The sequence below is a fragment of the Prionailurus viverrinus genome, chromosome B4 (assembly GCF_022837055.1).
Source record: "Prionailurus viverrinus isolate Anna chromosome B4, UM_Priviv_1.0, whole genome shotgun sequence".
Classification (NCBI taxonomy): Eukaryota; Metazoa; Chordata; class Mammalia; order Carnivora; family Felidae; genus Prionailurus; species Prionailurus viverrinus.
Genome location: NC_062567.1, coordinates 30,941,153 through 30,953,648, shown reverse-complemented (window position 1 = coordinate 30,953,648; position 12,496 = coordinate 30,941,153). Strand labels below are relative to the sequence as shown.

The 12,496-nt window shown below is 43.1% G+C and overlaps 1 protein-coding gene and 1 pseudogene across 3 annotated transcripts in view; one reads left to right on the top strand and one right to left on the bottom strand.

Moving 5' to 3' along the window:
- The window catches only part of USP18 (ubiquitin specific peptidase 18), a 51,654-nt gene that overhangs the window by 27,682 nt on the left and 11,476 nt on the right, over positions 1-12,496 (top strand). For all 3 annotated transcript variants that reach the window (XM_047868176.1, XM_047868177.1, XM_047868175.1), the window contains one exon: positions 1,398-1,543. In XM_047868176.1, the coding sequence (XP_047724132.1) occupies positions 1,398-1,543 (146 nt within the window). The remainder of the gene's footprint in view (positions 1-1,397; positions 1,544-12,496) is intronic.
- Positions 10,719-11,256, bottom strand: LOC125169767 (myelin-associated neurite-outgrowth inhibitor-like; annotated as a pseudogene).

Genomic DNA, 12,496 nt, shown 5'->3' with positions numbered 1-12,496 from the left:
TTGTTCCCCAGCAAGCTGCGCTGTGTTGTCCGGGGCTCAACAACTCTCCCTCCCATTGTCCTCCAGCCCTCCCGCTCTCTTCCAGATGTTAAGTCCCGCTTGCTGTCCGAACACACTCTGTCCGGCCCCTCCGCTTTTGCAAGCCAGACTTGGGGACTCTGCTTTGCCGGTGGGCTGCCCCTCTGCCCCGGCTCCCTCCCACCAGTCCATGTAGCACGCACCTACCTACCCTCTTCCATGGGCCTCTCGTCTACATTTGGCTCCAGAGAATCTGTTCTGCTAGTCTTCAGGTGGTTTTCTGGGTTATTTAGGCAGGTGTGGGTGGAATCTAAGTGATCTGCAGGACGCTGTGAGCCCAGCGTCCTCCTACGCTGCCATCTTCCTACCTCTGGATGATCTTGATTCCCTAGGTGCTTTTTAGATGGTCGTTTCCATGCTATCTGCCCCCAGTTGTTTCCTTGCCTTCTTTCCAGGAGCAGTATAGGACCCTCTACACTCTATCCCTGCCAAGACCTCTGACCTTTAAAACTCCAAGGTTTAAGCCTTGCTGGTTGCAAGAAGTCATAAAATTCTGCCCCTCTTTTTTTCCCAAACCAATGGCTTTGGGAAACGTTCTCCTTGTGCACTCTGCTGTGCGTTTCTCTCTCTCTCCCCTTCTCCCCAATCATGGTTCCCTCCCCTCCACAGCATCTGTGATCTGTTTCTCCCCAAACCTAACCTCCATACTTCTTACATTTTTCTAAGTGGCCTCTTCTCTTCCTTTTATTGTGGAGTTTGTTTTATCAGTCTTTAGGTCAATTTCTGGGGTATTTAGGACAATTTGATAGTTAAGCAGTTGTGTTCCTGGGATGAGGTGAGCCTATGGTCCTCCTACTTTGCTTACATCTTCCTTTCTGCCTATCATATATTCTTTTCTGCCCAGTGCTTTCTTTTTTTTCCCTTCCATTGGCATGAGCCTTTCTTCCCAGGACCTAGATCTGTATTTGCCTTTTCATTTTGGAGTACTTCAGCCTGGACATTTTACTGTATGGCCATTTTGCTATGGACCCAGGACCTTCTGCATCTGCCCTTCATTTAAGTTTGACTGTTGGGCAGAGTTGGGAGAGGGGTGAGACAACAGTTGTCTGATCCCCTCTTGAGAGGCTACTCTCTGTAGCCAATTTGCTAACATGGTATTTTTCAACTCGTTTGTACATTTAAGTCATCTGGGAAACTTAAAGTTCTGATAACTGGGCCCGACCATTAAAAATTCTGATTTAGGTATCTGTAAAGTGGCCTGGACATGGATATTTTTGAAAGTTCCCCCAAGTGATTCCAGTATGCATCTAGCATTGAGAACTGTGGTGATAAGGAGGTTCTTATTTGGCAGGATAATAATGGATGTTCTTATTTGGCAGGATAACAGTACCAAGGGGAACAGAAGAGCAAAGGAGAAGTGTCCCCTTCCAGTTGCTCTTGCTACTAGAGAGGATGCAGGACAGCCGGCATAAAGCAGTGCAACCCTTGGAACTTGCCTACTGTCTCCAGAAGTACAATGTTCCAAGTAAGACAGCCCTCTCATCTCTGAGAGAGAGAGGGAGGGGGGATGGTAAGGGGGTAGAGGGAGGGTGAGGGCCTCAAAAATGAGTCAGGAACTGTCCCCTTCTCTTCTTTGTTTTTGGAGAGTTTGTGAAGAGATAGGTGTTAATTCTTTAAATGTTTGGCAGAATTAAGCCCTCTGGGCCTGGGATTTTCTTGTGGGAAGCTTTAAAATGGTTGATTCAGGGGTGGCTGGGTGGCTCAGTCAGTTGAGTGTCCAACTCTTTATTTTGGCTAAGGTCATGATGCCAGGGTTGTGGGATCAAGTCCTGTGTCAGGCTCTGCACTTTGTGTGGAGCCTGATTAAGATTTTTTCTCTCTCTCTCTTCCTCTGCCCCTCTCCCCCACTCGTGCTTTCTCTAAAATAAAAATAAAAATCAATAAAATGACTGATTCAGTCTCTTTCCTTTTTACAGTTAGTGTTCTTTCTTTTCAGGTTGAAGAACTGAACTCCCTTTAGCATTTCTTGTAAGGCAAGTGTAGTTATGATGAACTCCCTCAGCATTTGTCTGGGAAAGCCTTTATCTCTCCTTCATTTCTGAAGTAAAGTTTTCTTGATGGTGGGTTTTTTCTTTTCATATAACTTTGAATATGTCATTCCACTGTCTCCTGGCATGTAAGGTTTGTGCAGAGAAATCCTCTGATAGCCTTATAGGGGGTTCCCTTGTAAGTGATAAGCTTCCTTTCTATTATTGATTTTAAGATCTCTCTTTGTCTTTGATTTTTTAAAGTTTTAACACTGATGTGTCTTGGAGAATATCTGTTTGAATTAAATATGTTTGGGGACCTATGAGCTTTATTAACTTAGATGTCTAATCTCCCCAGATTTGGGAAGTCTCAGCTACTGTTTCTTAAATAAGTTTTCTGTCACTTTCCTTTCTCTTTTGAGACTCCATCCAGTCTGCTGTCGAAACTATTGAATTCTTCAGCTGAATCACTGTGTTATTTAGTTCCAAAATTTCTATTTGGTTCTTTTTTATGTTTTCTTTCTTTGTTGAACTTCTGTTTTTCTTGCGTTGTTTTCCTGATTTACTGAAACTGATTATGTTCTGTGACAGCTCTGAGTATCTTTAGAACAATTATTTATAATTATTTTCTAGGCAATTTGTATATCTCCATTTCTTTGGGATCAGTTTTTGAAAGTATACTATGTTCTTTTGGTGATATCGTGTTTCCCTGATTCTTTGTGATCCCTGTAGCCTTGTGTAGGTGTCTCCACATTTGAAGAAGTAGTTACTTATTACAGACTTTATGCATTGACTTTTTTAGAGAAAGACCTTCACCTACAGCTAGAGTGTGCTGTGGTCTAGGTCTAGTAGTGTGGGGCACCAGGTGTGGTGTATGGTGGCTCTGGGTCCAGGGGTTATAATGTCTTATTGGCTTAGGCTTCTGGGGTCCATGACCTAGATAACTGTGTGATCCTTGGAGAGAGATGTAGGGTATCTGAAATAGCTACAAGAGCTGTTAGAGTCTTCAGTGGACCTTTTGGTGCAGCAGCTAGGACCAGGGCAGGGAGTGGTGGTTGCCATTGGTGGTGTGCATGCTTGTCTGTGGGGGCTGGTTGCAGGTGGCTGTTTGGTGGCAGGGTCTGGTTGTAGACACATACATAGTGGTGAGAGCAGTGGCCAGCAGCAGGTGCTGGGTCTTACTGAGGGTGCATTAGCAGCTGTGGGGGCTTTTGCTATTGGTTTGCAGTTCTGTGGTTGCAGAGATCACTATGGGTGCACATATTACATTGAAGGCTGGTGACAAAGGTCAAGCCAGGAGTATACACATGCACAGCTGTGGAGGCTAGCTGTAGATGAGCCCAGGGCATAGGACAGAGATAGTAGTTGGGGCCAGATGTGGGCCCACAAGCAGCTGTGTGGGCATAGTGCACTCTTTTGGCTGAAAAAGCTTGCCCCTGGAATGTGTAGGGCAACAGAGGTTGGTGATGGGATTCAGGCTGGCAGTGATTAGGTTGCACAGATGCAGAGGTTACTTGTAGGCAAGCCCAGAGGCGCAGGCCAGTGACAAGTGTTAGGGTTGGATCCAGGCTCATAGGCAGCTTGGGGGGGGGGGCGGTCTTAGCTGTTGAGAAGCAGTTATGTGGCTATAGGGGCTCACTCTGGATGTACATAAGGCAGTAGAGAATGGCGACAGGATTCAGGCTGGCAGGTGTAGGTGCACAGCCACAGGGTTTAGCTACAAGTGTGTAAATGGGGTGGGGGTCAGCTATGAGGATGTAGGCTGACACTTTGTATGTGTGCAGCAACAGAGGCCAGGAATGTCTGCTGTTGTGATTTTCTGAGCACTGGTGGGTGGAGGGGAATGTAGTGGGAGGGACTCTGGTAATGGTGCCTGTTAACAAAAATCTGTGGGGTGACCATCTCAGTGGTGAAATCTGCAGGGTATCTATGGTAGTTGTACTGTCCATTAGTTTTTTTCAGTGGTAGAAGCTAATGGGGTCCTTAGTGGGGTGGGTCACGGGGAACTTGTGGTGGCTTCTGTTACATGGATAATACTAGCAGTTGCTTCCCTTATTCCTTATTCCTAGACATTTACAGACATCTCAGCTTTACTGATTTCCAGGTGGGGTGAAACGAAACTAGGTCCTTTCATCCAGTGCCCTGAAAGGGTGGGGAAGTTGGTCAACATCCTGTTCTCCTTTTCCTGGTGAAAGGAGCTTTTTTTTTAAAATATGAAATTTATTGTCAAATTGGTTTCCATACAACACCCAGTGCTCATCCCAAAAGGTGCCCTCCTCAATACCCATCACCCACCCACCCCTCCCTCCCACCCCCCATCAACCCTCAGTTTGTTCTCAGTTTTTAAGAGTCTCTTATGCTTTGGCTCTCTCCCACTCTAACCTCCTTTTCTTTTTTTTTTTCCTACCCCTCCCCCATGGGTTTCTGTTAAGTTTCTCAGGATCCACATAAGAGTGAAAACATGGTATCTGTCTTTCTCTGTATGGCTTATTTCACTTAGCATCACACTTTCCAGTTCCATCCATGTTGCTACAAAGGGCCATATTTCATTCTTTCTCAATGCCACGTAGTACTCCATTGTGTATATAAACCACAATTTCTTTATCCATTCATCAGTTGATGGACGTTTAGGCTCTTTCCATAATTTGGCTATTGTTGAGAGTGCTGCTATAAACATTGGGGTACAAGTGCCCCTATGCATCAGTACTCCTGTATCCCTTGGGTAAATTCCTAGCAGTGCTATTGCTGGGTCATAGGGTAGGTCTATTTTTAATTTTCTGAGGAAACTCCACACTGTTTTCGAGAGTGGCTGCAGCAATTTAGATTCCCACCAACAGTGCAAGAGGGTTCGCATTTCTCCACATCCTCTCCAGCATCTATAGTCTCCTGATTTGTTCATTTTGGCCACTCTGACTGGCGTGAGGTGATATCTGAGTGTGGTTTTGATTGGTATTTCCCTGATGAGGAGCGACGTTGAGCATCTTTTCATGTGCCTATTGGCCATCTGGATGTCTTCTTTAGAGAAGTGTCTATTCATGTTTTCTGCCCATTTCTTCACTGGATTATTTGTTTTTCGGGTGTGGAGTTTGGTGAGCTCTTTATAGATTTTGGATACTAGCCCTTTGTCCAATATGTCATTTGCAAATATCTTTTCCCATTCTGTTGGTTGCCTTTTAGTTTTGTTGGTTGTTTCCTTTGCTGTGCAGAAGCTTTTTATCTTCCTAAGGTCCCAGTAATTCATTTTGCTTTTAATTCCCTTGCCTTTGGGGATGTGTCAAGTAAGAGATTGCTACGGCTGAGGTCAGAGAGGTCTTTTCCTGCTTTCTCCTCTAGGGTTTTGATGGTTTCCTGTCTCACATTCAGGTCCTTTATCCATTTTGAGTTTATTTTTGTGAATGGTGTGAGAAAGTGGTCTAGTTTCAATCTTCTGCATGTTGCTGTCCAGTTCTCCCAGCAGCATTTGTTAAAGAGACTGTCATTTTTCTATTGGATATTCTTTCCTGCTTTGTCAAAGATTAGTTGACCATACGTTTGTGGGTCTAGTTCTGGGGTTTCTATTCTATTCCATTGGTCTATGTGTCTGTTTTGTGCCAATACCATGCTGTCTTGATGATTAGAGCTTCGTAGTAGAGGCTAAAGTCAGGGATTGTGATGCCTCCTGCTTTGGTCTTCTTCTTCAAAATTACTTTGGCTATTCAGGGCCTTTTGTGGTTCCATATGAATTTTAGGATTGCTTGTTCTAGTTTCGAGAAGAATGCTGGTGCAATTTTGATTGGGATTGCATTGAATGTGTAGATAGCTTTGGGTAGTATTGATATTTTGACAATATTTATTCTTCCAATCCATGAGCAGGGAATGTCTTTCCATTTCTTTATATCTTCTTCAATCACCTTCATAAGCTTTCTGTAGTTTTCAGCATACAGATCTTTTACATCTTTGGTTAGGTTGATTCCTAGGTATTTTATGCTTCTTGGTGCAATTGTGAATGGGATCAGTTTCTTTATTTGTCTTTCTGTTGCTTCATTATTAGTGTATAAGAATGCAACTGATTGCTGTACATTGATTTTGTATCCTGCAACTTTGCTGAATTCATGTATCAGTTCTAGCAGACTTTTGGTGGAGTCTATCGGATTTTCCACGTATAATACCATGTGATCTGCAAAAAGTGAAAGCTTGACTTCATCTTTGCCAATTTTGATGCCTTTGATTTCCTTTTGTTGTCTGATTGCTGATGCTAGAACTTCCAACACTGTGTTAAACAACAGTGGGGAGAGTGGGCATCCCTGTCGTGTTCCTGATCTCAGGGAAAAAGCTGTCAGTTTTTCCCCATTGAGGATGATGTTAGCTGTGGGCTTTTCATAAATGGCTTTTATGATCTTTAAGTATGTTCCTTCTATCCCGCCTTTCTTGAGGGTTTTTATTAAGAAAGGGTGCTGAATTTTGTCAAATGCCTTTTCTGCATCGATTGACAGGATCATATGGTTCTTTTCTTTTATTAATGTGATGTATCACATTGATTGATTTGCGAATGTTGAACCAGAATTGCATCCCAGGAATGAATCCCACTTGATCATGGTGAATAATTCTTTTTATATGCTGTTGAATTCGATTTGTTTGTGTCTTATTGAGAATTTTTGCATCCATATTCGTCAGGGATATTGGCCTGTAGTTCTCTTTTTTTACTGGGTCTCTGTCTGGTTTGGGAATCAAAGTAATGCTGGCTTCATAGAATGAGTCTGGAAGTTTTCCTTCTTTTTCTGTTTCTTGGAACAGCTTGAGAAGGATAGGTATTATCTCTGCTTTAAATGTCTGGTAGAATTCCCCAGGGAAGCCATCTGGTCCTGGACTCTTATTTCTTGGGAGATTTTTGATAACCGATTCAATTTCTTTGCTGGTTATGCGTCTGTTCAAGCTTTCTATTTCCTCCTGATTGAATTTTGGAAAACTGTGGGTGTTTAGGAATTTGTCCATTTCTTCCAGGTTGTCCAGTTTGTTGGCATATAATTTTTCAGAGTATTCCCTGATAATTGTTTGTATCTCTGAGGGATTGGTTGTAATAATTCCATTTTCATTCATGATTTTATCTATTTGGGTCCTCTCCCTTTTCTTTTTGAGAAGGCTGACTAGAGGTTTATCAATTTTGTTTATTTTTTCAAAAAACCAACTCTTGGTTTCATTGATCTGCTTTACATTTTTTTTAGATTCTGTCTTGTTTATTTTTGCTCTGATCTTTATTATTTCTCTTCTTCTGCTGGGTTTAGGCTGCCTTTGCTGTTCTGCTTCTATTTCCTTTAGGTGTGCTGTTAGATTTTGTATTTGGGATTTTTCTTGTTTCTTGAGATAGGCCTGGATTGCAATGTATTTTCCTCTCAGGACTGCCTTCGCTGCATCCCAAAGCAGTTGGATTGTTGTATTTTCATTTTCGTTTGTTTCCATATATTTTTAAATTTCTTCTCTAATTGCCTGGTTGACCCACTCATTCTTTAGTAGGGTGTTCTTTAACCTCCATGCTTTTGGAGGTTTTCCAGACTTTTTCCTATGGTTGATTTCAAGCTTCATAGCATTGTGGTCTGAAAGTGTGCATGGTATGATTTCAATTCTTGTATACTTATGAAGGGCTGTTTTGTGACCCAGTATGTGATCTATCTTGGAGAATGTTCCATGTGCACTCGAGAAGAAAGTATATTCTGTTGCTTTGGGATGCAGAGTTCTAAATATATCTGTCAAGTCCATCTGATCCAATGTATCGTTCAGGCCCTTGTTTCTTTATTGACCGTGTGTCTAGATGATCTATCCATTTCTGTAAGTGGAGTGTTAAAGTCCCCTGCAATTACCACATTCTTATCAATAAGGTTGCTTATGTTTGTGAGTAATTGTTTTATATATTTGGGGGCTCCCGTATTCGGTGCATAGACATTTATAATTGTTAGCTCTTCCTGATGGTTAGACCCTGTAATTATTATATAATGCCCTTCTTCATCTCTTGTTACAGCCTTTAATATAAAGTCTAGTTTGTCTGATATAAGTATGGCTACTCCAGCTTTCTTTTGGCTTCCAGTAGCATGATAAATAGTTCTCCATCCCTTCACTCTCAATCTGAAGGTGTCCTCAGGTCTAAAATGAGTCTCTTGTAGACAGCAAATAGATGGGTCTTGTTTTTTATCCATTCTGATACCCTATGTCTTTTGTTTGGTGCATTTAGTCCATTTACATTCAGTGTTATTATAGAAAGATATGGGTTTAGAGTCATTGTGATGTCTGTAGGTTTTATGCTTGTAGAGATGTCTCTGGTACTTTGTCTCACAGGATCCCCCTTAGGATCTCTTGTAGGGCTGGTTTGGTGGTGACAAATTCCTTCGTTTTTTGTTTGTTTGGGAAAACCTTTATCTCTCCTTCTATTCTAAATGACAGACTTGCTGGATAAAGGATTCTTGGCTGCATATTTTTTCTGTTCATCACATTGAAGATCTCCTGCATTCCTTTCTGGCCTGCCATGTTTCAGAAGAAAGATCTGTCACGAGTCTTATAGGTCTCCCTTTATATGTTAGGGCACGTGTATCCCTTGCTGCTTTCAGAATTTTCTCTTTATCCTTGTATTTTGCCAGTTTCACTATGACATGTCGTGCAGAAGTTCGATTCAAGTTACATCTGAAGGGAGTTATCTGTGCCTCTTGGATTTCAATGCCTTTTTCCTTCCCCAGTTCAGGGAAGTTCTCAGCTATTATTTCTTCAAGTACACCTTCCACACCTTTCCCTCTCTCTTCCTCCTCTGGATTACCAATAATGCATATATTATTTCTTTTTAGTTCATCACTTATATCTCTAATTTTCCCCTCATACTCCTGGATTTTTTTATCTCTCTTTTTCTCAGCTTCCTCTTTTTCCATAATTTTATCTTCTAGTTCACCTATTCTCTCCTCTGCCTCTTCAATCTGAGCCGTGGTCATTTCCATTTTATTTTGCATCTCGCTTATAGCGTTTTTCTACTCCTCCTGACTATTCCTTAGTCCTTTGATCTCTGTAGCAATAGATTCTCTGCTGTCCTCTATACTGTTTTCAAGCCCAGCGATTAATTTTATGACTATTACTCTAAATGCACTTTCTGTTATATTATTTAAATCCTTTTAGATCAGTTCATTAGCTGTTGTTATTTCCTGGAGATTCTTTTGAAGGGAATTCTTCCGTTTGGTCATTTTGGATAGTCCCTGGAGTGGTGCGGGCCTGCAGGGCACTTCCCCTGTGCTGTGGTGTATAACTGGAGTTGGTGGGCGGGGCCGCAGTCAGACCTGATGTCTGCCCCCAGCCCACTACTGGGGCCACAGTCAGACTGGTGTGTGCCTTCTCTTCCCCTCTCCTAGGGGTGGGATTCACTGTGGGGTAGTGTGGCCAGTCTGGGCTACTTGCACACTTCCAGGCGTGTTGTGCTGGGGATCTGGCGTATTAGCTGGGGTGGGTAGGCAAGGTGCACGGGGGCAGGAGGGGCAGGCTTAGCTCACTTCTCCTTAGGTGATCCACTTCAGGAGGGGCCCTGTGGCAGTGGGAGGGAGTCAGACCCACTGGAGGGGTGGCTCCGCAGAAGCACAGCGTTGGGTGTTTTCTCGGAGCAAGCAAGTTCCCTGGCAAGAACTTTTTTTCATGTCATTTCATTTCACATGTCATAGTGAAACTGGCAAAATACAAGGATAAAGAGAAAATTCTGAAAGCAGCAAGGGATAAACGTGCCCTAACATATAAAGGGATTTTGGCTGGGGGATGGGCGAGGGAGATGGCACTGGCGAGTGTCTTTGTTTCTCGCCAAGCTGCGCTCTGTCATCTGGGGCTCAACAACTCTCCCTCCCATTGTCCTCCAGCCCTCCCGCTCTCCGAGCAGAGCTGTTAACTTATGACCTCCCAGATGCTAAGTTCCGCTTGCTGTCGGAACACACTCCGTCTGGCCCCTCCACTTTTGCAAGCCAGACTCGGGGGCTCTGCTTGGTCGTGGGCCGCCCCTCCACCCCGGCTCCCTCCTGCCAGTACGTGTAGTGCACACTGCCTCTCCGCCCTTCCTACCCTCTTCTGTGGGCCTCTCATCTGTGCTTGGCTCCGGAGAGTCCGTTCTGCTAGTTTTCTGGCAGTTTTCTGGGTTATTTAGGCAGGTGTAGGTGGAATCTAAGTGATCAGCAGGACGCATGGTGAACCCAGCATCCTCCTACGCCACCATCTTCCTTCTAATCTCTCACCCATTTTTAATCAGGTTGTGTGTGTGTGTGTGTATGTCTTATTGTTGAGTTTTAAGAGAGTTTTTGTATATTTTGGATAACAGTCCTTTATCAGATATGCTTTTTGCGAATATTTTCTCTCGGTTTATGGCTTACCTTCTTATGCTCTTAACATATCTTTCACAAAGCAGAACTTTAAAAAATTTTTTTAGATTAATTCTCCCTTTTTTATCATTACAGTTAGCTAAAAAATTGCCAGGCAGCCCACAAAACAGGATTTGCTTTAAGATCAACCTACAGAGTCAGTTGGAGACTGATGGCACTGGGACCTGCCGGGCTGGGCCATAGTAGTGTTTAGCTAAGTGTCAAGAGCATTAAGAAGAAAGTCTGGGTTTGAGGCACCAGGCCTGCAGCACAGCTGTGGAACCTCCATGATGTGACTGCACAGCTCTATCCTCAGACATTTGTTGGGTGATCACCACTGAGGGGGAACCCAGCTATAAGTGGGGCCCCTGGGGCCAGATACATGGGCACAGTGCATGCGGGCAACAGGAGTTGAGGTGTGGGAGGTCAGGAGGGTACCTGCTGACATGGCCACAGTGGTCCCAGCCACCATACCCATGGTGACACCATTGCCTCTAAGTAGAGGAATGGGATCGGGGTAAATCACCACCAGCATGCAGTTGGGCTGCACAACTGTGGTGTGGTGGATGATGTGAGGGGGCACTGCCTACTGGGGCTGTGTGTGCATAAGGGCTCTCTTGGGGGTAGGCATTTTGGTAGGGTAAGAGGAGTATGGTGGCACTGCCCCATTGGTGGGGGGACAGGATACTGTGTAAGGTGTGACAGGATTGTAACCTTTTTGGAAGGTAGGATTTGCTCCAGGGTACATGTTGGTGGAATAGGCAGGACCTATGGCTGCATAGCCCACAGGGAAAACAGCTGAATAACCAATTTCTTTGGCATTTGCAGAGGGGAACCCCAACAAAACCAGGGCTATAAACAGGATTCATGATTTCAAGAAGGCATTGTGGCAGTGGCAGCCTGGGCCAAAGTGCCCAGCTCATGCCAGCCAGGGGCGGTCTCCGCAGTTGGGTTCAGCAAGGATGCAGGGGCTGAGCCTCGAGGCTGGGTCTCTGATGCCACCACTGCCCTGGCTGGCACTTCCAATTGTTCTGCTTCATCCAGCCCACCTCTCCACAACATGTGCTACCTGCAGACGTTCCAGAAAATTTTAATTTTAATGAAGTCCAGTATATCCCTTCTTTTTTTTATTGTTTGTACTTTGCAGTTGTATCTAAAAAGTAATCACCAAACACAAGGTCTAGGTTTTCTCCTATATTATATTTAGGAGGTCTGTTATATATTTTGAATTTGTTTTATTAAGAGATGCAAAGTCTGTGTATGGTTTCATTTGTTTTCATATGGATATGCAGGTGTTAAGCAGCACCACTGAGTTAAAAGACTATCTTTGTTCCATCGTATTGCCTTTGCTTCTTTGTCAAAGAGCAGTAATATTGTTTATGTTGGTGTTTTCCTGGGATCTCTGTTTCATTCCATTGATCTATTTTCTGTTCTTATGCAATATTACATTGTTTTGATTATTGATATTTTATTAGTTTCAGAATTAGGTCTTTGATTTTATTTTTTCCCTCAATGTTGTGTTGGCTATTCTGGGTCTTTGCCTTTCCAAATAGACTTTGGAATCACTTTTTCAGTATCCATAAAATAACTTGCTGGGATCTTGACTGGAATTGTATTGAGTCTATAGATCAAGTTGGGAAGAACTGGCATCTTGACAATATTGAGTCCTCCTATCCGTGAACATGGTATATCTTTCCGCTTATATAATTCTTCTGATTTCTGTCATCAAAATTTATAGTTTTTCTCATATAGATCTTGTATGTATTTGTTTAGATTTATACCTAAGTATTTCATTTTCATGGGTGCTAATGTAAACAATATTGTGCTTTTAACTTTAAATTTCCCCTTTTCATTGCTTTTTCAGTGAAGCTGCAAGCAGGTCAGATAATAAAAATGCTTTTGGTATGGAACTTTTTGAGGAGCTCCAGCCCCAGTCTTCCCCTTCTTCTCATTGCTAGGCTTCTGGTTTTCACAGTTTCCATGTTTGCAAGTTTTGTTTCCAAGTCTACTACAGAGCTGAGAAGAAGGAAATGGGAATAGGCCAAGTTGAAAAGTCTCAAATCCTATTCTCCTTAGGTTCTGCAGTGTTTGTTGAATAAATATGCCTAA